Source organism: Nilaparvata lugens, chromosome 2 (genome assembly GCF_014356525.2).
Source record: "Nilaparvata lugens isolate BPH chromosome 2, ASM1435652v1, whole genome shotgun sequence".
In the NCBI taxonomy this organism is placed as follows: Eukaryota; Metazoa; Arthropoda; class Insecta; order Hemiptera; family Delphacidae; genus Nilaparvata; species Nilaparvata lugens.
The window spans coordinates 86,448,197-86,474,431 of NC_052505.1; the positions used below are offsets into that span (position 1 = coordinate 86,448,197).

Sequence of the window (26,235 nt, forward strand, 5' to 3'; positions counted from 1 at the left end):
CAGTTAAGAAATAATCACTTTTAGTGCCGCAAATTTCAAGGTGCTATATGATAAATGTAGATTAAAATCTCACATCTACCTACAGTGAAGAAATCAATATTGTGATACTGCGCCTTTTGAGTTGTTATATGATAACTATCTATGGATTGAAATCTCAAAACCACCTAACATTGAAGAAATAATTACTTGTGTTACCGCACTTTTTTAGTTGCTATATTATATTAGTTGCAATAGATTGAGATTTGACAACTACCTACATTGAATAGAGATGAATAATAGTGGTACCGCACCTTTTGAATAGTTATAAATGATAATTATAGATTGAAATCTCACAGCTACCTAAATTGTTACCACTTTGAAATTTTTGCCACATTGTATGACAATTGTCTATATAGTATGTATTATTCATGACAAGTACCTAATTGAGTATATGAGTACATTGGAGAAATAATCCTATTATATTAAACGAGCAATTTCTGTATTTTTATATCTGGTTATTTATATTTATTTAAATCTGGTTATTTATGTTCAACGGATCTCGAAAACGGCTTCAACGATTTTCACGAAATTTGGAACATAGTAGGTTTATGATATAAAAATTCGATTGCACTAGGTCTCATCCTTGGGAAGACTCGCTGAACGACATTAAAAGGATAATTCATCCTTGGCTGAAACAGCTGTGGATAGTAAAAAAGTGAGTAAGCGAGTGAGTATGTGAAAAATCAAAATATCGCATCCCCGAAATTCATAAGATGACATATAGCCAGCTGTGAAATATAAACACGATCATTCTAGAGAATGTGTTCCGTTTATCAATAAATAAAAATATCAAGTCATCGGTTGATTAGGAATGGAGTTATCGTGTTCACAGACATACACACACACACACACACACACACACACACACACAAAACAAAAACCAAAAAATCATGTTTTGGACTCAGGGGACCTTGAAACGTATAGGAAACTTGAAATTAGGGTACCTTAATTTTTTGGAAAGCAATACTTTCCTTACCTATGGTAATAGGGCAAGGAAAGTAAAAAAATTGAAATCTAAGTACCCTTTTTTAAATTATTAAGTCACGATAAGTTTCGGCTATACATAATGCCATTATCAAGAAAAAAGTTCTAGCATTCAGTTTGAGAGCATAGTATTATTTTTGATAATAACTTTAGTAAAATAATATATTCATGTTTAGTAAATTTATTCATTTACAGTCTTCGAGTCAAGGTGAACTTTGAAAATATTGAGAATTTCCATTCGTTGCCTCTTTTAGCTTCATAGAAAATTATTACAAAAATCATAAATGTTGGTAAAAAATACATATGTCTAGACAACAAACATTGAACCAATACATTCTGTTACTCCACTTCTCAAAACTTTTGAGTTCCTTCTTTATTGATTTATCCTATCAAACTTCAACTTTTAGTGGTTCCTTACTTTCATCTTGTGTATGACTGGAGAAGCCTGGGGCCTACACGCTTCTCACAGTCAATGCAGCATTACATTGAACTCAATATGTGGTTACTATGTTTGTTAATAATTAAAGATATATTATGATAAAATTATATTATATAATTTATTTTATCCATTTAGTACAGGCTCAGCCTAGTTTCTCCTCCATGGTCATAATAATTATAGTGCTTTGTACAATAAATGAACAAATAGAATAAGGCACTTGAATAGAGATATCTCTATTACGGTACCCTATATCATTCAATTCCCTCCTACAAACAGACCTGTAGGTGGTCTTGTAAGGGGTTCCTTGGATATTTTATTGAAATTTTAACTATCATTTCTTTCATGTAAAATTCTGGGAATAACTGATTGCTTGATATGAGATTTGAAGACATAATCAATTGTGGTACCACACCTTTGAGTTGATAATAATGTCGATTGAATTTCACAACTACCTACAGTTAAGAAATAATCACTTTTAGTGCCGCAATTTTTAAGGTGCATATGATAAATGTAGATTAAATCTCACATCTACCTACAGTGAAGAAATCAATATTGTGATACTGCGCCTTTTGAGTTGTTATATGATAACTATCTATGGATTGAAATCTCAAAACCACCTAACATTGAAGAAATAATTACTTGTGTTACCGCACTTTTTTAGTTGATATATAATAATAGTTGCAATAGATTGAGATTTGACAACTACCTACATTGAATAGAGATAAATAATAGTGGTACCGCACCTTTTGAATAGTTATATGATAATTATAGATTGAAATCTCACAGCTACCTAAATTGTTACCACTTTGAAATTGTTGCCACACTGTATGACAATTGTCTATATAGTATGTATTATTCATGACAAGTACCTAATTGAGTATATGAGTACATTGGAGAAATAATCCTATTATATTAAACGAGCAATTTCTGTATTTTTATATCTGGTTATTTATATTTATTTAAATCTGGTTATTTATGTTCAACGGATCTCGAAAACGGCTTCAACGATTTTCACGAAATTTGGAACATAGTAGGTTTATGATATAAAAATTCGATTGCACTAGGTCTCATCCTTGGGAAGACTCGCTGAACGACATTAAAAGGATAATTCATCCTTGGCTGAAACAGCTGTGGATAGTAAAAAGTGAGTAAGCGAGTGAGTATGTGAAAAATCAAAATATCGCATCCCCGAAATTCATAAGATGACATATAGCCAGCTGTGAAATATAAACACGATCATTCTAGAGAATGTGTTCCGTTTATCAATAAATAAAAATAACAAGCGAAGCTTGGTGCCCCGATATTAAATAGTAGTAAAGCACGCACCTTTTGAGGAACTCGGCGAACGGAATCCGGTGCGAGAATCCGTGCTGTCGTATGCGAATGGTCTCAAGCACGCCGGTGTACCTCAGCTGTCGCACGACCTTGGCCGGATCGAAGAGGCGCGGCTGACGGCTGTCGTTGGGCTTGATGCAGCGCACGAACTGCGGCGAGCCGCACACCATCTTCTGCAGCAGCTCCATCAGCGAGTAGCGGAAGTAGGTGGCCGCTGTCTGCTGGGCGCGCGACTGAGATTGAAGCGCCATCACGCTCGCGCAACGCTCCTAACAAACAAATCAAATAACATTTATTTCCTCCAAAAATACAACCAAAATCATTATTTAAAAATGATACATTATTAATTTTAAACTTAATTTTACTAAATTATATGAATATAAAACAAACCCTGTAATTTGACTTAAACAATGCTAGGTTTATTAGTTAATAATAAACTGCTGTTATAATAAATAATAAAGGGAAAAGCTCACATAGGCAACATATTGCCTGTGCGTAAGCTAGAGTTGAGTTTATATTAAGAGACTTGTAGGAAAATTTAAAAAGGAAATGTATGTTTTAAATATTAATTAAAATCAAAATCATTTATTTGCCAATATAAAGATAACAATAATGAATTAAACAAATACTTCATACTTATACAGAAAAAATAAAATTTTAACTTATAATTTAATTGGCGTTGCCAGCAAAATCTAAGTTTGTGTGCTAGCAACGAGTACCAAAAGATTTCATTTAATTTAACATAAACTTAAAACATGATTAAACATTTTATTTGAATGGTAGTAATAATAAATAAATAAGTTAAATAATAATAATTGTAGTAATATAATATCTGAAAAAATATAACTTAGTGAAAATAATATCAAAGAAAAAAGTTTGTTTTAATAAAGTAGATTCTAACTGTACATGAGGCGAAAAACATTGTTACTTCTGATCCATCTCTCTATATTTTTAATGGCTGATTTATTAAATCTATCTGAGATTAATTGGTCTGGAAAAATATTCATCAATCTATTACTCATGTATATGAACTGCCTGCGGCATACTGTTAAATTTGTTCTAGGAATGGGGTAATTAGAGGAAAAGCTGAAAAAAGATAATAAAGAAAAAATAAAATAAAGATAGATTGATAGAAGATGCAGAAACTTTAAAGAAACTGTGAACCAAAAATCAAATTCTTTGAAGTTCGGAGAGGATTAATAAATGAAAAAGTGTATATATATAGCATGTTCCGAACATCGGAGAGAGATGGGAGAGTGCAAGTAAACCAAGTCAACGGGGCCGACCTCCCACGGCAACGATAAGCGAGACGGCAAACTCCTCGTCAACCTCAAATAACCAATTTTTGAGGTGTTTTTTGAAAATTGAAGCAACATTGAAAAGATTACTCTGGTTGGAATAAAGTTGAAAGTTACGAAACAAAATATGTGATATATAGAAGCAATTTGTGTTTGGAAAAGATCTAGTTTGGTTGGATTGTGTTAACACCGACATTTGAAGCGTACCTAGTATTATGAGTGTGACAATGAGGCCTGTATATAGCATATACAGTTATGTTTGAAGAACAAACACAACAAACAACACACATAGAGCTGGGATGTGGTGGAAAAACATCTCTGTATCTTATCAATATCTTTTAGTCTGCTGATATTTGTTGTTTGATAGCTAGTCTGTTGATATTTGTGGAAGTTCACAGATTAGATAAAACCGAAAAGCCGGAGATGAAAACGTTTGGATATGGTTGAAAAGTGAAACATGATTTTGTAATAGTGTGATATTGAGAGGGTAGTAGTTGTTTTTGTGTATCTTATATTATTTTTCAGGTTTTTGAACTGAAATGAACTTTGATTTTACTGTTTGTTGAACCCTGCGTTTTTAGTGTGAGAATTGACTCTGTCTTGTTTGAATTTGCTAACTTTGCTAGTTGTCGAAATTAAAGCAATTTTCGTGCATTTTTCAAATGCAGTTTCAATTTCTTGTCGAAAAAGCTACTGTATTTGGGAATTGTACGACCATTGACCTTTTTGCAGCTTTGGCTTTTCCACTGGAAGTTATGCTCGACGCTCGTGGAGGGGGAATAATTTTCAGTGAAAAGGCGACAGTTCGAATTGAGACGTGAACGGAGAATCATGTAACGGTGTGCGAGCCTCGGTCCTCTGAATGGGTCTGTTGCCCATCCAGAGGGACAAATTGAAAAGTTTTTTTAGTTATCAGTAATTTTTATGTAGTTGAATAGGAACCAAAATTTAATATTGTTAGTGAGAGTAGAACCAGGAAATTATTTGTGTGTGTGTGAGTAACAGTATAGTGAGTTCTCTTAAATTGTATGTGTGTGTTACTGAAGAGTCGAAATTTGAATTGTAAAAATGGTAAGTGCCAAACTTTTGTTGTCTTCGTATTATAGCTCAAAATTTAGCAACATAGAATGACCGAGGCCCAAATTTAAATGCAGCAAGTTAGCAGGTTCCCAAAATGTATAGATTGAAAATTGAGTATGTCTTCTTGACCTGAATCGATTGCTGAATAACTTTGTTCTGTTTGAAATTTGACATGTTACCTGACTTTTATTAATTCATTCTATTTATTTAGAGTTCAATAAACCTGAAGTTAAACTTTAAAAGTATTTTCATTGAAGTTCCTGGCTCGTAGTTACTATAGTTGCTAGAATAGCAATGAAGATAATCTGTGCATTTGAATGAACGAATCCACTAAAAGCTCCCAACCAATCAAGGATTCAAATAGAGATTTGATAGCATAATTTGGTTAATATTATAGGAAAGAAGAAACAACCCCCCTCTGTTTACATTGGTGGCCAGCGGTGGTATAGTCTGCAAGAATGACTATCGAACCACATGTATTCTTATATATTATATATTTTGAAAGATTAACTAAATAGAGACAAAGATATCTCCGGTTTCAGAAATGATGTCAGGTGTGGTATAGGGTTAAAAATACCTCCACCGGTTACAATTTTTTCCATAGATTCGACTTTCGTATACTGTAAAAGGTAAGCTGGAATCCCACATCAGTATAAGAGGCCGTACCCGGTTCAGAAAAGAAATTATTCTCAATGAGTTATAACAGGACTATTTCCACTCATCCCGGCCAAGCAAGAATGAATAGTCCCATTAGGGCCTCCCGTTTCATAAATTTATACTCTATTCTATTTAAAGGTATTTCAGTTATAATGTATTTTACTTTTTTATTTTATAAACATTGTGATTGTTATAATGTTTTTGGGACAATTTAAGATTCATTTATTCATTTATTGTACAAAATACTACAATCAATATTTAATTATGACATTGAAGGAAAACTAGGCTAAGCCTGTACTATTTCTCTCCAAAAATTTTGACAAAAAGTTAATGTTGTCCAAAGTTTGAGGTTATGATATCACACACTGCTTCGTCACTTGAATTTTGGTCCAGGAATAATGATTTAAAGATTTTGAATTTTGAAGGTTGATATAATACTTTAAATGAATCACGGAATGTATCACAATGAATAAAAAACTTAAGAAATATTGCACTTAATTGAAAAATTCTATTTGATTTGAAGTAACTCACATTGGTGCCGTTGACAGAATGCGACGGACTGGCCGAATAGAGGTTGCCGGTCTTGGTGATGGGACACTGGAAGAGGTAGCGGACAGCCTCCACCTGTGAGGCTCGCAGCAGCTGAATGACCTCGGGCGCCAGGAAGTGGCGGTTCTTCTCCACGAATCCCTCGGCCTGGTAGATGACGCGGCCGGCGAAATGGTGAACGGCGAAGCACAGGGCATTCGACTTGGGCCGCACGTACAGCTTGCTCTTCAGGTTGCCGTGGAATTTCTCTGTTGTATCAACAATACAAAATTATTATACGAGGGAAAGTCAATTATTATCCGCATTATAGGTGAATTTTTCTTTATGTTGATTTGCATTGATGATTCTTTGTTCATTTGTGCTTATATCTAGGCTAGTTTCAAACAGCTATTTCAATTCCATCATCACTGGCATGCTGTTAATTATGGCAGCTACACTATTCATTTGCACCAAATAAGAGTATAACGATTAGTGGGATCAACCGTTTTTCGTGGTAGGAGAATGGACGAAATTTATTGAATTTCATTCATAAACACTCAGTTATGGTAAAACACTATTCCCGCATAGCACTGAAAGTTTTGATGAATTTCCCCTGATACACCTGCTGACCTCGGAAAACGGTTCACTGAGCGTTGGTGCAAATGACAAATAGAGCGGCCATAATTAACAACAAGTGATGATGGAATAAAAACAGCAGTTTGGAACTAGATATGAGCACAAATAAGACAAGAATTCATCATTAGCGCAAATTAACCGTGCTACCAACATGAACAGAAATATAACTACATTGCGGGTAATAATTTACTCACCCTCGTACAAATAAATTCATTCGAAATATGTTAAACAAATATATATTTATTCCAAGTAAACTCCAGTTAATATAATAAAAGATTCAAATGAAACGTTTTTCTTAGTCTACTGCGAAAATGAATGAGACCTAATTCATATTGTCTAAACCATAACTAATCTGGTTTACTGATTCAACTAGTTTGTGGTTTAACTAGTTCTTATGAAGACTTGTGGTACCTAATAAAATGATACCAATTACTCATCCTAGTTAGAAGACTGATATATAATAATATATTATTATAATATATAATATTATAAAATCGTTGGTCCTTTTGATTATAATGAGCCGTAAAGAATGAAAACGACTTTATATTGTCAAAAACACTTGAGGAAGAACAATTTGAGGAACCAATTTTATTCAGTACCTTATGTTGTGAAGTATTAGAATAGATGTGAAATGAACAAGTTGCTAAATTGCTCAATTTACCTATCAGAGTCCGATCATTTGAACGAGGAAATCGGCACTCTTCATCCAGCAAAGCCAGGAGTCCCATTGGTCGAGACAAAAGCATGTCGAGTACAGGTCGATTGTCAGTGAATTCAACCAAGTCAACTGGTATGCCTTCAGCCATGTATTCCTATAAAAATTGATACGCTCTGATGAACTGTATACTATGATATTATACTATTTAAGAACTTGAACGATTCTATAGACGGTGATTCGATTGATAGAAATTTCCTTCCAAACCTCATTTTTGAAATAGGCTAATACTATATTTACATCATTATAGTTTCAATTTTAATTACTGAACTAGAAGGTTGATTCAGAGGTTAAAGGTGTATAAAGGTAAGGTTAAGGTGTATAATTTCCCTCTGTTAGCTCTATGTCAATGAGCTCTCTCTATGTCAAAAACCTATCGAAAATTAATACTTACAACTCAAAACTACAAAAATAAATTTTTAAATATAAAGGAATACTTGCCTGCTGTTCCCAAGTGAAAATATGCTGATTGAAGTAATACTGAATTTGCTCATTAGCGATGTTGATGCAGAGCTGCTCAAACGAATTCCTAGAGAAGTTTTCAAACCCGAAGATGTCCAATAATCCAATCACTAACGGTTCTCCCCTGCAATATTAAAGGTTGATTTATTGTGATATGAAATTGTGAAACACGAAATATGGTTATAAAATACAACATTTGTAAACCTCATATGTCATCCATGCAATAATATGATATTCAAGGTTGAGTTACGGTAAAAAGGACTTGTGAGTCCTAGCTCCTCCCTAAAAAATATTGTCATTGCATTTAATTTTATTTTAACATTTCCAAGAATCAAGTGCTATACCGTACGGTAACTTTTAAAGAAAGCCATTGGAAAGTAGATATTCATTAGAAATGAATGAGTTTTGAGTTTTCGTGAATTATTTGTCTTGATATAAAAAACCTAACAGCAGAAGTTATACCTAGTCAAATTATTTTTATTTTTTGCTGAGTGAAATGTTCATATGGGCTCCTGGCTAGTGCGTGAGTAATGAGACAGATGATGATTATTAGAGATGAGTGGACCTACAACTTTAGATGGGTTCCGAGCTTCCGAACCATCTGGAAGCAATTTTCAAACTCAAAAATTATATTCAGAGAAGTTCCGGCTCTACAAGAGTGGTACTTTTCCAACGGAAATAGCAAGCGCATTTTCTCAACTCATATATTAGGATTATTACTTAATTAGATTATACCATAAATAAGATATATCATATCTTATGTTATATTTTATCTATGATTATACAATGCAATGTTGAAGATCTACTGTATTTTATTATATTCCACCATAGAATAAGAATAGAGATGTTTTTCATGATCACGGTATGTTTTCTCTATGATGTTACTATATTAGGGTTGTGTGGCGGAGGCAGAGAGGATGTAGAGTCCTAACTCCACCCTTAAGGTTGTGCATTCAATAATTTTTTTCTTTCAAAACAATGTTTTTTCTTTTTCTAATCCATTGGACAGGCTCTTAGGACATAATCTATGCAATTGAAATATTTTTATCAGCTTCTGTTAGCTAACAATAGGGCTTCAAAAGTCACTTTTTGAGGCAGATGGTACACATACCCTACAAAAACTACTGGTCAGAAAAATTTGAGAAAAATATGCAAGTCTCCTCTTCAATATAGCAAAAATTACATCAACTTTGTTTTTGAAAATCTGAAAAAAATTAATTTTTTATGCATTTTAAACTCCTTTTTCACATTCAATGTTCGTTCTATAGACTTCAAATTCATAGCAACTTGTAGCGCTGTTCTTTGATGAATAAAGTTGATGCTTAAACTTCTTTTATAGACACAATAATAGCCGCTGGTATGTGTACCTTTAAAGCACGGTTTTACGCCTGCTATGCTCGGGCAGCAAGTGAATAGTACAGATGGAGCGATCTAGCGGAATTAGTTTGTCCCTAGAGCTAAGCGCTCGACGTTAAAGGCAATAATTCAATACTTATACTATGAAAAATCTATCATGATTGTATACTGTGTTCTACAAGCAACTGTTTCATTAAATAGTCGAGCTTACAGACTTACCGAGTATTGAAAGCGAGCAGGCTATTGATGCAGTTGACGAGCCAATCGAAGAGCCGGCTGTAGAGCGCCTTGGCCATGGCATCTCGAGTGGCACTCGCCTCGATCACCGAGTTGTTCCGAGTGATGGTCTCGCCGCGAGTCACCACACTGTTCGACGTGAGGCACTCCAGCATATCACTCGCCTCCACGCCCAACAGATTCGACGCTGTAATTGGTTGAACAATGAGAATGCAATTACATCTATGAGAAATGTCACTCGCCTCAACAACCAACAGATTCGAGGCTGCAATCAAATTGGGAGACAATGTTGTAGAATATTCCCTGAGCTTCAAAATGACATCTGATTGAAGGCTGTAAGTCCATTTCCCATGGCTAGAGTGTCATCGGAAGAAGAGAGAAAGATACAGCTTAAGGTGGGTTTTCGTTTGTGCGTATCCGCGTTCGGCTGTGCGATTACTCAAAATAGCAACTATACAAAGCAATAATAATATTTTCATAATATTTGCATCTTATTCATTCAGTTGATATCGTATTCAGTATTGAAATTACTGTAATATTGGACGGAACGACGTACGGTATCACCTGAGTAAATATGATATACGAATAGGTACGATTTATCGTTTTGAAAAGTTGCTATTTTGACTAATCGCATATGCAGCGGAGGACACGTTTTTCCATCGTATGCCAAATTTAACAATTGGAAAACGTGTATCTTACAGGTTATCTTACCTGTATGCCTCCTTGAGGGTACATTTATGGAAAATGTACAAGATATTCAAATTAAATTGGATAATATCATAGAGAAACGATTGCATAAGTAGATATCCCATGGTATAGGGCGTTTATGTCGCAACTTTTACTGTTATCCCAAGCCGATAGTTCACGTAGTTCTTTCCTATGCAGCCGTGTGACGCTGGTAGTCTCTCAAATTGTGCCGTTCACACACTATCACCCCAACAAAACAGTAAAAATTGACAATAATCGACAGTAATTTCGACTATTGTTTCTCTATGATAATATTTAATTGTAGCGTTTTATTACTACAGAAAATTGATTCAGCGAATTTAAAAGGTAGGTATCGAGTTACTCGGTTGAATCACAAGATCTTACTTTTATGTAAGCTTATGTGAACTAACGAAATTGCCTATCATTCATCTTTTTTTTATTAAGACAGGAATAAATAGTTTTTGAATTTAACATCCTGTATAATTATTATAATATAGAGCTAAAAAATAAGCTAAATTAACTAAGCTATACTGAATTTTCTAGTTTAGATGTAAATGTCAATTTCCATGTGTCTGTTTGAGATGATCTATTAATCTAATTTATTTGATGCAACATCGCTCAGATCTCTTAATCATTGCAATGAATTCTATAACTCAGGTCCACTTTTGACAGAAAAAAACAAGATAATCCTCAACATGTTTATTGGAAAAATAATGAACTAAGACTATCACCAAGTCTCAAATAAAACATGTTGTTAGAACGAACCAGAAGTGAACAATCTTACTAGTTTGTTATTGTTTTAATTGAAACTATTTCATTATAAAACAGTGATTTGAAATATCATTGCGAATGTTTCAAGGTTTCAAGTATACTACAACGTATACGATACTTATATAATGTATTATATAGAAACTCACCTCGATGAAGAGGTGCCAACTCCACAATTCTGCTCTTGTTGTCAGTATTGTCTTCAGAGACCACTTCGCCAAACTCAATGTCTCCCAGGTGAAGAATAGCGGCCAGCATACGGTAGATGGAGGTCACCTCAGCTTCTTGGAAGCCCACACAGTCGAAAGCCGCCTTCAACTCTTGGAATTTCTCAATATTGTTCTAGAATAAGAGGAATTTTAGTTTCAGATTGAGTGAAAACACACAAGTAATTAAACAATAGGCCTATGGTAGGCTAAGTTATGGATTATAATACAGATGGAAAGAAATTGTAAGTTGCATTTGTTCAAATGCTAATGAATGAATAATAATTATTAAACGAAAACCCCAATTAAATGCTGTAGATCACCCCGAAGACTTCTGCTACTGCAAATATTGACAACAGGGTAAACGGCTAGATGGAAATTCGATGAGCGCTACTATAAAAATATCATTTGTCATTCCCAGGCTGACAAATAATTTTTGTATAGTAGCGCTCATCGAATTTCCATCTAGCTGTTTACACTATTGTCAATATTTGCAGTAGCAGAAGTCTTCGGGGTGATTTACAGCATTTAATTGTAGATTGCGTATCTAGGCTGAATAATAATTATTAATAAAATAATAATTATTCATTATAATACAAGCGGTAGTGAATTATATTGTTTATACGTGGAAAGTTCTTGATAACTGTCTATTATAGAGCATCAAAATGTTCTTAATGCTAAGTTTGTTAAGGAAAGAAATTGTTTTTAATTTGAAATATTCTACCTTTGAATAATCCAACAATTAGGCTAATATAATAATGGTTTAAGTATTATACTGCCAACTATTGTATATAGACGCTGCGATTTTAAATTTCTTCTACGTAAATACATTTTTCAATACATAGTTAAGAGTTGCACAATACCATGATTAGCTGCGGACATTGTGGCACAATAAAAATTTGATAAAAATTTTATAAGAAAACACTTTTTACAGAGAAAGATGGTTGAAGCGAATTGAGCAAAAAGTTGGAAATCAAATAAAAAAAAACAACACACAGAAAGTCCACAAAACAAATACATAACATGCTACGGAATTAGTATCATTAATTAAACTGGAAATAATGAATTAAAATAATAGATTGAATGGCTTGTAACTTACTTTTCTTGAGAGTGGATCCTGATTGTCAGCGGTCAAAAAACAATGATTCAACCTTAGCGTGGGATCAAGATGAAAATCAGGCGCTCTTCCGTCATTTTGAAGGCCATCGTACATGTAGTAAAACACGTGGAAATTGCGTTCAATTCTGTAGATGGGAAAATAATAAATATCAATTTCTCAGTTCATCAATATTGTATTAATCAAGGCTCTTTGGAAAATATATAATAATTGCTGAGTCTGAATTTGATGATAAGGACTCATAGAAAAGCGTTCTCTTCTGAACTCTCAACTAAAATGATTATTATACTTTGTGCTCGAATATTTTTATACATCTTGAAGAAGATTTATTGTTCCATATTGTTAAAATGTAATGTTTCTATCAATGCAAAGTACCTACATTGATATCATATTATAAATTATTATTTGATAATAATTTACCTTTTCAACTTCGTTTCAAGTGGTTATTTTAATTTCAACAAATCTAAAAAGTAGATTTGTCTAGTCAGAGAAGCCTTATTACATTACTCAATTTAAATTTCATTATACAACTGATTTTTTAAAATTTTAGTTCAATGATCTCTTCAAAACTTGCAGATTTATATGATTGATGTTAAATTTTTCCAGAAATGGTAGCATCTTATTCATTTGAAGAAGGGTTTGAACTTTTCTTCTTTCACATGCTATAAGTTACCAACAGAGTAAATCAGCTCTATCTATGGAATATTTGGAAAATTGTATCTGGAATCACCATTATTCATGAAGTTCTCTAGTTAATAGAGGCTCAGTTGCACGAAAGCCTGTTGAATTTTAACCTTGATTATACGCCACGAGAACCAGAGAAGCTTTCTTTTTAAACCTTTCTCTGATTGGCTCTTGTGGCATTTCGTCATGATTACAATTCAAATGCAACGAGAACCAACGAGTTGCCTTCTCTTGAAAAAAACCTTCCCTGATTGGTTCTAGAGGCATTTAAAATGACAACAATTTAAATGCATTATTTAGGCATCGAGAACCAATCAGAGAAGCCTTCTCTTCAAAAAAAACTCTGATTGGTTCTCTAAATATTTGATGTCAGCTTCTCTGATTGGTTCTTGTGGCATTTAATCATCACACAAATTTAAATGCAACGATAACCAATCAATGATAGGGTTTATTTCTAAGTAAACACTCTCTGTTTCTTTATTGATTCATACAATAAGTGTATCATCAAAATGATAGGGAGAGAAAAAGTAAGGATTGATTATTGAAAAATATTTGCACCACAAAATTTCACCTTATTGATTGATTTTATTGTGGCATTTAAACATCATTGAAAATTAATGGGTCATTGACTTACTGTGTCTGCTGGACAACCCGTGACTGTTCCAAAAGGTAGACGCACAGTTTGGCTCCCGTTACCCGGCCGCCTCTTGTCATGCTCAGCTCTAGGAACTTCCCAAAACGAGACGAGTTGGCATTGATACCGGTCTGGGCATTACCAAACGCTTCCATTATCGGATTCACTTGCAGGATTCGTTCCTCCAAGTTACGATTTGGTGCCTGCAAAATAGTTCAGTACAAAAAATTGCAAATAAATTCAAAACATGAATACAAATTACATGTACTTTCAAACAATTTTTGCTCATATTTTCTCTCTTTTTTACTGCCTTCTTCTCCATTTCTTCCCTTTTTCACTCCTCTTCACCCTTCATTCCTTACTTTTATACCCTCCACCTGCCTATTACATGAGAAACCATAGTTGGCTAGGTATTTTTCCTCCTTTCTTTCTTTTCAGCACACTCCACCATGAAACCTATTTTTCCTACAGTTACCTTGAAAAGTGACCATTCCTGCACTGATTACAGAACGCAAAGAATTACTTTTCCGCTCTAGTGCGCGAAGTATTACTTTGCGTACTCTTAATACTTTGCGTATTATCTTGCAGCCATCCCAATCAGCTGTTGACATTGTTGGCGTGTATTTTGAATGCGAACTGTTCTATCTATGTTTTTCTGATTTTCAAATAAATAAAAATGAGAACTCATTAAATTATAAATTTGAATACCTACTATTAATTATTCATTATTTCAAAAAAAAAATGTTTTCATTCATAAATTGATTGGTTAAAAATTATTTCGAAATTAAGATTTACTCAAAATTATTCAAATTTTACATTAATTGGATTAATTTGAATAAATTATCGATTATTAATTTTCAATTGGAATATCAAGTTTAAGATAAATTAAAGTTGTTATTAATAACAAAATTATACAAACATTTGATGGATTTCAGCCATCAAACTCATAACCAACCACTTTTCATATTCAATGAAAAATTTAATGTGAAATACGTGCATAAAGTTCCTCTGCTGCACTCAAGAAACCATTCCTCCCTCGCCTACGGCTCGTGCGTAAACGTTTCTTTCGGTACAGCCAACTGTCACTTTGCGCACTAGTTGATCAAATAACTATTGTATTTTATTAGAAACTTATTTTTGATTGTGACTTTTTTATTTGATTATGTATTTGCCTTTATGTATTTTGTGTTGAATTGAATAAGATTATTGATTGATTGATTATGGAGATAAGAAGACTAAACCAGAATTGTGAGTACAAGACCACTGTGAAACCTTGGGGTTACCATGATGACCATTGTGATCATCTAATGTGTTATCTTTTGAATTGATTAGGCCTACAGCACTGAAATTTAATACGATAATTTCAAACATATTTCGAATTAAATAGAGTACTGTACTTCCGTACTGATCGTGAACAAAGAATACATTCATAATAACGTACAAGTTGATAACTGATTGAAATAATGTAGATAATGATTTTTCTGGAAATAAAACAAAGTTAGATGGTGTAGTCGTGTAGATGTGTAGTTTATGTAGTGATTGTAATTGTGATTGTAGATTGTGATTATATGTGTGATTGTAGATTGTAGAAAATTGTTTAGTACTCACTCATTGCGATAAAAAATATTGTGGTATCTGGTACCAAGTATATATCACATTTCATTTCAATATTTATTCAGTTAATTTTTAAGTTGACAATTAATAACATAATCAAGTTTATTGAAATATTATGGAGTATGATTCATGAGTGTTATCTTGAAAATGCTCCACAGTTGAAAGGCAGAGAATTCTCAGCCCTAATCAACTTATTAATGAAGTATAAACGTCTTCTTTAATGAAGAAGACGTCCAGGTTAGCCGAGACGACTAAGGCGTTGCACCCTTCAGTTCGCTAGCGCTACCTGGTCGTGGGTTTGAATCCCGCCGATGGCATAGACGTTTGATCATCTCATAAAATCACCCACACAATTTCTATTGTCCATATACAAGCAGAAAGCTCATGTGGGCTTCATTCGCAATGAAAAAATATTTCCATTGCATTTTCAACTAATTATAATCAAAGGGAATGAAATATCAGCGTTCAAAACCAAAGCCATTCACCCAGAATCTATTCACACATCGATTTTTGGGCGTTCGAATTTTCGCCGCCTTAATTTTCGTACGTCCAAAAATTGATGTGTGTCTAACTAGCCTTATCCTTATCAAATTATTATAGAAATAAGCATTAAATTTGAAAAATTCGTCACCTTTCCAAGATACACAAGCTGCTTGAGCAGGAGGTTTCCACTCTCGGTCTTCCCGGCTCCACTCTCTCCACTGATGACGATGCTCTGATTCTGCCGGTGATGCAGCAGCGCCTGGTAGGCTCCATCCGCCACGGCAAATATGTGTGGCGGGTTCGTGCTGCGCGCTTGCCCACAGTACCGTTTCTGCTCCTAAAAGTAAGCATTTGAAGAGATCATACAATAACCATTCAACAAAAAATCACAAACAAAGGTGAGTGAGTGAGTGTAGGAGAGTGAAGATGGTGGATGACGTCAGGGAGGAGGGAAAATACTTCATGCTGAAGATAATCGCACAGGATTGATTCATTGAGTGCTTTATTTATGCAGATTACGATATCTACTGGCTTATACACTTATATATACAATACAATCTTATATTACACTTGTATAATAGCTTACAATACAGTTTTAGATTGAATTTACATAATTTAACTAGAATAATAATTATTGAACTGTGTACATGATAAGAGAAAAAAGTGTTAATTTAGTAATTCCTTCAAGATATTTTTTTTAAATTACGTCTTGGGGACCCCAGGATGGAGTATAAGACAAGTCAATAATACCATATAATATGCATATGTAATATATATACACATATGGTTTGAATATAACTCGCAGTATGTACCTATGTAAAAAGGCTGTCCAGTTTATTTATAACATAGAAAATACTGTGTATTCAGACACACAGAATGTCAAGACTTTGAAACAAACCCAGATATTTGAAACTAAATTAGGAAATTGAAAAAGTTTTAGGCAATAGCCTGTTTTTTCTTTTTCGATCATTGTATTGTTTGTGCTAACCAAATGAATAAATAAATAAAATATTCAGATGGAAAGGAACTCTTGAATACTATAAAATGTTCCATCAACTAAAAACTTTTTTAGTTGATTCTTGAATATTCTTTTACTTTCCTGATTTTTCAATGTATTTGGTAGTTTATTATAAAATACCCTACCAATATAGCTAGGCTTTTTCTCAAAAAGTCTGCTATTAAAGTCTGCTATTAATATTGTTTTGTATCTACATAAATTGGAGCTTTGAACATATCAATGTCCATTCTTTGGAAATAATACTCAAAATATCCTTCCTAGTAGCACTCTACCAGAGTGTTGGGACAGAGAGAAATGAAGAAGGAGGAATCATGTATGGACTCGCCCTAGGGCAAAACACGAATGATGATATATAATATATGAAATGATTGACAAATACGCTTCTATCTGTCTAGATATTTCGTTATTGTTATGGAAATATATATTCTTGGCTATTTTTCGCCAAGAATGGACGGTCATCGGATCAAACTGAAGCATTTAATCTTCAGTTTAATAATAATTATTTAGTTAATATTCTATGAAATTCATTTAAAAATTAACTATAGATGATTTTGTCCCTTGAAAAGGGTTTTTGAATCGGTTGCGGCAGCGTACGGGTAACCTACGTTTTTCTAGTGATTTGACCATTCATAAATTGTAAGTTAATTCAAATTGTGTATAAGACAGCATGCATTATATTCTACATCGTTTAGCGTTTTCTGTATAATTGAAATTGAATTTCATTCAGTAATCGATGTGTTTTCTAGCACATGAATATTTATTCCTCATAAACATTCAACGTATGACAATAATATATTACGAAGAAATAGACCTACTTACATTACTGGTATATAACCCCAAATTGGCAAATGGGTTGACAGCGACTAGAATATCTCCGATGTATGTGTAAATTTGGTTCATATCATATCTTTGCTGCAGTTGCTCCACTATGGCATCCTGAAAATAGAAGAGATGAAGATAATCCAAGATATAGATCGAGATGCAATCAAAGGGTAAGAAGTATTAATGAAGAATAAAAACTATGAAGGAACAATTTAAATTGATATTTATTGAAATAATATTTATGTTGCTCGTTCCCTTGAGAGTTTACATTGCACGGTTAAAACTCAGTATACAAGCATTCTAACGGAAACAAAGTACAAATTCCACATAATGATAATACAAAGATTTTGTCAACAATCACAAATAAAATTCTATTTCGAGAGAAATACAAACATGTTTCATCAATACCCTCATCTTCATCTTTCAAATTGTGCTAGTTGGCTACATCTTTCTGAATAATGAATAAATTATCATTCATTATGAATAAATAAAGTATATCATAACATCTCAGTAAACACTGTCAGAAGTAACAAATTCCGAATTCAGGATTTTCAATGTTTGATTTAGATATACCATTTCGAAAACAGAATCTAGCAAATGAATCTTTCATTGGATCTGGAATAGAATAAAACCATAGAGAAACAATAGCGTAAGTAGATATCCCATGGTATAGGGCGTTTATGTTGAAACTTTTACTGTTATCTCAAGCCGATTACTGTCGATTATTTTAGATTTTTACTGTTTTGTTGGGGTGAGAGTGTATGAACGGCACAGTATGAGAGACTACGAGCGTGACACAGCTTCTCGGGAAAGAACTACGTGGACTATCGGCTTCAGATAACAGTGAAAGTTGCGACATGAACGTCCTATACCATGGGATATCTACTTACGCTATTGTTTCTCTATGATAAAACCTTCCAGGACAGTGACAGGTATATGCTAAATGCTACCTCGCCATAGCGGCCAAAAACCGATCCATCTTTGGATATAAAATTTCGAAAACAGAATCTAGCAAATAGATCTCTCATTGGATCTGGAATAGAATAAAACCTCCCAGGACAGTGGCAGGTATATGCTAAATGCTACCTCGCCATAGCGGCCAAAATACCGATCTATCTTTGCAGCCACTCTTTTAAACAACAAATCTATTTTTTTTGTAAATAAACATTTATTTATTTGGAAGAATAGAATAGGATAATTTTTATTTGAATAGTTGACCGAAGAGAAGGTGAGGTCTTAGTTTCGACTCGATCGGCTTTTGTCTGTTTGTTTGTTTGTTTGTACCGCAGTTATTGATCCGATTTGGATGAAATTTGGTATGCAAGTTCTTTGAAACAAGGCGCAGAAACGTAAGTGTAACGATCTTTGGTAAGACCTCCGGTTTCTTGTAATATTTAAAAAACCATAGAATAACCTCAAAAGTATCTTTGAAGATATAGCAACTAATCATAAAAATGAATCAACTAATAAATCAACAACTATTTTAGTTGTAGACAATATTTAACATCATGAACATTTCTTTAATCTCCAACTTCTTTTATTCATAACTATCAGTTATTATTTAAGTTATTCTTAACTGAATTTTCAGTTTATCAGGTACAATAATTATTGCATTTTTTGTGCATTTTTGTGTCGCTCTACAGTGTCAAGTCTTTTGTTTTCCTTTTGGTATGAGATCGGATATTGAATCCACTTTTCATGAAAAACATCATTAGCAACCTCCTGTCATTGTCACCAACAAACCCATCTTATTTAGAATCATTCTCCATCTCACCATCGTCTGTGAGACGATTCATCATCTAAATTGCCTACTGCATAATTATTATTCCATTTTTCCGTCAGTTGACCGATTTCTTATAATTAATTATTAGAAAAGTTGTAATATATGTCCATATTGTGAATATGGAGACGATATAAAGGTACCTCCTTGATAAGTCCGGTGTCCCTGCGAATAGTGTCTCTAGAACTTTCAATGGAGAAAATAATAGATGACATGGCTAAATCTTCACAATAATATACTGTACTTACTGGTCCTTCTCATTAGAATGAGAGTTGTATTCATGAGCGAGGTCTACTGTTCGCAGAACTACTAGTAGCCTGAAATAAGAGTGGAGAACTCATCTATAAGAATAATAACTTATCTATTAAATTAGAAAATTACCTCAAGGGTCTCAAAAAAATTTGAACTCGAATTATTCTAGTTTAAACCATCAGCTGACTCAATTGAAACACACTACTGTATAATAAATGCAAGCATACATTGATTAAAAGGGTTTAATAGTCAAACCAAGTGACTCTCAGGCCCGGTTGCACAAAATCCGGTTGAATTTTAATCGTGATTTATATCACGAAAACCAATCAGAGAAGGCTATCTCAGGAAGAAGGCTTCTCTCATTGGTTCTCGTGAAGTTAATCATGATAAAAATTTAACCGGCTTTTGGGCAACTGGTGGTTAGAAATTAGAATTTACCTCAGAAAGACTATCGAGAGCAGCCAGATCGTCGAAGTACATTTTCCTAGGCATGGCCTTGCGGTCAGACTTGAGGTGGCCATGCTTGGTGGTGACCTCTGCCTGCCGCGGGCATCGGCCACTCACTCGTTGACGCTTGATTTCTGCCTGCAGTTCCATTCTCACCTATAATAATTACAATAAATTCAAATTAGCTATGACAAAGATAACGAGATGATGGGTGGAATCCACCTGTAAAAGTGACCATAGATACACATTAGCTATGGAGAGAATAAGAATGACCCAACCCTATACAGTCATAAAAGGCGATTGGGCGGGCTAAGCCCGTCTTCCAGCCGGAGCACGAAGCGCGGAGGCTGCTATCCAACCCTATACAGTCATAAATGGCGATTGGGCGGGCGCGAGTAAGAATGATAGGTGGAGTCTGATATTAGTTACAATAGATATTAATTACAAGATAGTCACAATAGATACAAGTCAGATTTATGGATAAGAAGATCATTGGAGATTACGAACACATTTTATTACTCATAGGCTAAACATTATTCAACTGTGGTAGGCCTATCTGAAATATTCATTGTATTTGCTTTTCTATTGTTATTTTTCATTGTAAAATTGGTGTTGTACCGTTGTAATTTGAATAAATAAATACATATTATGTTATTAAAAGAAGGATTTAATACTTTTTTTAGATGTATCGCGAAATACAGCTCGCTTTTCGACAGCCCAGTCACTCCAGTGCTTCTTCAGGACGAGAGATAAGCTAATTTCGATCATGATTATTATTTTCTACTTGCTTAGTTATATGTTTCAAAAAATGACATTGTTGAAATTTAATATGAGCTCTCACACAAGAAAAAAGTCTGTGATAGTAGACTCATAAAAACCTACCCAAAGTCAGCTTCAACAATTCTTTCGCAAACGATATAATTAACTTACGCCTAATATTTGATTATAGGCAAAATTCTATGATACAGTTAAAATTTTTCATGGTTACCTATTCCAATCAAATTAATTCGGAAATATAAAACACATTATATGACAAACATTTTATAATCCCACAAATCAAACATTTTATGGACCACATTTTCAGAAAATGGAAATGTAGAGTAGCTTTAGGAATTAAACTAACAAATGACGAGTACCTGAATGCATTATTGTTTGCTGATGACTTGTGGATTATTCAAGACAGTGAAAATGACCTCCAAAAATCAGTTTATGTTCTTAACGAAATTTGTAAAGAGTACAGTTTTAAAATATCAATAGACAAGACAAAAATTATGGCTTTCACAGGTAAACATCCAACCCGGTCAAAAATTGTGATTGACAACAAAGTTCTAGAACAAGTGTCGAAATATACATATTTAGGATGTGACATCAGTTATAGTGAAGATTTGGATATCGAGAAAAAGATTGGAAAATTTCAAGTGGTATGTGGCAATATTAGCAGAACCTTGGGGAAGAAAGCACGGAGAGAAACTATAATGAAATTTTATAGAATAATGGCTGCTCCAGTCCTCCTCTACGGAAGTGAGTCGTGGGTTACAACTAAACCCCTAGAGAGTAGAATGCAGGCGGCGGAGATGCGATTCCTCCGGAGAACCAAGGGCTGCGATAGAAGGGACCACATCAGAAACGATGATATCTGAGCAGAGCTAGGAATTTACAGCTTGTTGGAAAAAGTCACACAATACCGGAAGCAGTGGAAAGACCATGTGGAAAGAATGCCGGCAGAAAGGCTTCCACTACAGATATTGAATTATAAACCGGCAGGGAAAAGATCTATTGGTAGGCTACGGAAGAGATGGCAATAAATACACTACTTGTTTATATTATAGCGTAATTTTGTAATTGAAATATAGATATTAATAAGCTGTTTGTAAGTCGGAACAGGCATTAACCTAATCCTTGTACGTAAGATGATGATGATGATGACATTTTATAATTGTGGTCTTTGAAATTTAATTCTGATCGACTACTGCTTCGTCGACTCAAATAAAGACCCTAGAGATCATATAGGCGATTAATTCAGTTGTTTCTTTTATAATATATTATACTATTTCTTTTACTGTTTTTATATTAACTTTTTACTATTTACTCCTACTATTTCTTTTATACTATTTTATTGAATACAGAATTTGAATTTGTTTCACATTTTTAGCTTCTAATGTGATATCACTCTAGTTCTATTCATCCAGTTATTCTAGTTTTCAATATTCATTACATTGTGTTCAAGTATTCAACTAGGAGGACAACAGGCGCATGCCCAATATCCATTCTATACTATACAGCAGGAGGTTATGTCACTATCACTTCTCGATATAACAATTTACACTGAGTGTAAAATTTACAGATATTGTACCTTTTGGGCAGAAACCGCCCCCCGTTTCAGTAGCGGGTGAGACAGCAGTTCTTTGGCGAAGGGTCGCAGTTCGAGATCCTTGACTAGCACCTCGGCCACAAAGTCAGCGAGGAGGGGGCAGTCGGTACGCTCTAGGAGAGGGGGCGGGTTGCGGGGGATCTGGAAGAGGGCACGCATCGGGTGCAGGTCACTGAGAGGGGGGTCGCCCTGGGCCAGCTCGATTGCCGTGATACCAAGCGACCAGACGTCGCAGCGAGCGTCGTACCACGAGTCTAGTTGTTGTTCGCAGGCTATAACCTGAAAAAAACCAAACAATTTTATTAAACTCATGAAATTGTTGTCCAAAATATTCTGAAATTACCGTATATAAATGAAGATATGTGAATATATATTTTGAAATACGGTAGTAAAAATTTTGCAACAGATTTCCATTCTTAAATATCATTGTTGGATGAGAATGAAAAGAGGAATTTGAGATTTGATCAATCAATTGCACAATTTTCTCAACTAATTAAATTTTCACACAGTTTTCAATTGAGAGGTTCAAACAGTTTTCATAGTTTTTCGTGATATAGTGAACTTTACTAGAGAGGACTGTCCAAACTATGCCAAGTCTTCACATAAAAAAGTAAAGATGATAGTTTCTTGATCCATTCCGAGCTGCGATGTATTAACACACTTTTATGTATTCCACACGACATGCAGTCAAATATACTCGGGAGAAATACATAAAAAAGTGTGTTAAAAAGTAATTCTGTTCTAATTAAAACACATGTATTGTTGTGCAAAATAGGCTATTGTGACTAGGCAAGAAGCAATTGGTGTTAGGTAGGTAGCGACAGCTATTACCGTTGTAAGGGTGACCACTAGATTACCCTAAAATATAATCATGATTATAATTTTACACATGACTCCATAGAATCAGATAAAAATGTAACTCAAGCCTTAGTATTGTTTCCAAACGATGCAATAAAGAATGTATACAGGATATACTGGCATGTATGCAGCATATATACAGCAATAAACATCATTATCCTACTGCAAAACTACTAAACATAATAAAAATGAATAAACACTATTAAATGAAAGTGAATAAACACTATAAACCATGAGGCTCTATAGTGTTATAGAATGGCCATGTATAAACATAAAAATTATTATTCTGTTAGAACTATTAGACTGTTCTGTTCAATTTAGTGAAAGCATTCATCTGTTTATCCATCGTGAACTTGAATAAATTCGAATATTTGAATTTGTAAAATCAGTGCATTGTATCTATGATGACTGTGAAAATGAATTTGACTATTTCCTGTGAGCTAATTTTTATTGTTTGCGAGGATGAATATGAATGAACTTTCAATTGAAGAGTGACCTCAGGTGCCATCCAATAGGGTGTTCCGACAGAGGTGTTGCGGCGGCCCATTGTGGCCTGCAGGTGAGAGGACACCCCAAAGTCCACCAACTTCACATTCCCCTCCTCGGTCAGCAATATGTTGTGGCCCTTGATGTCTCGGTGCATGCAGTGGTTGCTGTGCAGGTATACCAACGCCTGTCAACACACATTATACATTCTCATATCAATACATTACTAAAATTATACTGTGGCTGTTGTGGAAAAAATATTGTACGTGCTGTAACCCGAGTGTAAAGCTTCTCTATTGCTCTCGCAAAATTATCGTGCTCCACTAAGTGTCTCGCGATAATTATTTTGCTCAAGTAATAAAGTAGCGCTTTGAACTCTTAATACATAAATAGCCTGATTGTATGGGAATATATGTGGTATTCTCCATAATTTAAAGATAAGACGTTGATTTTGTCAATACCACTACATTTGACAATAAATTTAAATTACAGAACCAGGTTTCATGGCAAAACCTGCCACATCTTCTGCTCAGAAACCAACATCAGTTCAGCTGAAAATATAGCAGGTGTTTCCATGAGACCTGGTTCTGTAATGTAAATTGATTTTTGCCATACTTACTAAATTGCAGCTGTTTTCCATGCATAAATCAAGCCGGTAAACAGCTGTTTGCAGAACAAGAAAACATGTGATTTTCATTACAGCATACAAAACTGTAAAGAGATCATAATATATAATTATGTTCTCTTTACAGTCGAGTATGTTAGGACTCTACTGAGTCCTAATAACATCTGAGTAATAAATTTACTAACTCAAATAATTAAAGAACTCATTTAAGGAGTTTCAAGTTATAAGAACTCATCTGAAATCTTATAATTTAAGCCTTTACTATTTTATTTGAGCTCGAAGGATCTGTCTTTTATGAACTAGGCGCTACGGGCTAGGTTATGTTTATAGAATGCAGTAGCTCGAGCTGCAGCAGGTAATGGTTTCTGTTTCTCAGCAATATTATTCTTTCTCAGATAAGTATGTCAAAAAATATTGTACGTAACTTGTACGGTAACGTATTTACCGCATTCGTATGATAATTGTGCCCTCAACTACGTTTCGAGCAGAAACAATCATACTTATGCGGTAAATTATCGTTACCGGACTTGTTACGTAAAGTACTATTTGAACAAATATAGTGGTATTGACTGCATCAACATCATATTATTTCAATAGCTATAAAGCTGCGTTAAAACTAAAGTTATTAACAAAATGTTAATAAATTAATCCTTATAGATTCTATTAGATTGAACGGAACTTGACAAACACATATGTTCATCATGTGTATGATAAGTTATGTTCAATCTAATGGAATCTATGAGGAATAAGTCATTAACATCTTGTTAATAACTTCGGTGTAAACTCAGCTTTAGAAAACTGTAATATTGACTGCTATAGGTAATTCACTAGTAGTAGAAAGTCTGATAGGTGATGCAAATATGTGACATGAGAATAGTTCAAGATAGTAAAATACAAGAAGAATGAGTTAATCTACTCAATCAGTTCAAGATGACACAAATGAGCGGAGGATTTTATTTCGGGGACTCCGATCTCACTAGGTGTCAAATCTGCAAAAGCCATAGCAAGCTGGAGATTTGTTCAAGATACTTTATCTCGATGATTATTCATCAAAGAATTGAAGAGGTTTATGGAATTGATTTCAATTCCGATCAGAAGATATATGATATTACGGTATAATGGTTCACGAGAAGTCACTGGCATCATGGTATATTGGAAAAAGATGATGTTATAATGAAAAACAGCAATACGATTGTTCAATAATCATAAAATAGAAGGGATGAGAAGTAACAAATGTTGAAAATAATTACTTCACATTTGATAAATCCAGGATAATTGAAACGCTGTGGCTACAGTTACGGTAACCGTAGCTCCATTCGCGTTCCGGTAAACATTTGCGCAGGCGCGGCTACCGCTATTTACATGTGCATTGTGGTGTTGATGGTTTTTGGTGACATGGTTATGATAACCTATCGTTTCAATGAAGTTAGTTAGAAATAAGTTAGTTAGTTACTTAGAAATCATAACCATGTCACCAAAAACCATCAACACCACGATGCACATGTAAATAGCGGTAGCCGCGCCTGCGCAAATGTTTACCGGAACGCGAATGGAGTTACGGTTACCGTAACTGTAGCCACAGCGTAATTGAAAATA

General features: G+C 34.1%; 1 protein-coding gene across 1 annotated transcript in view; it reads right to left on the reverse strand.

Annotated features, from left to right (window-relative positions):
• The window catches only part of LOC111055639 (myosin-IIIa), a gene marked incomplete in the record, with an annotated part of 72,736 nt that overhangs the window by 19,308 nt on the left and 27,193 nt on the right, over nt 1-26,235 (reverse strand). Inside the window, 13 exon segments of the mRNA XM_039421979.1 lie at nt 2,789-3,066; nt 6,364-6,629; nt 7,658-7,808; nt 8,153-8,297; nt 9,749-9,953; nt 11,392-11,584; nt 12,548-12,692; nt 13,884-14,086; nt 16,129-16,317; nt 17,818-17,934; nt 20,291-20,455; nt 22,653-22,949; nt 24,025-24,201. Of these exon segments, the coding sequence (XP_039277913.1) occupies nt 2,789-3,066; nt 6,364-6,629; nt 7,658-7,808; nt 8,153-8,297; nt 9,749-9,953; nt 11,392-11,584; nt 12,548-12,692; nt 13,884-14,086; nt 16,129-16,317; nt 17,818-17,934; nt 20,291-20,455; nt 22,653-22,949; nt 24,025-24,201 (2,531 nt within the window).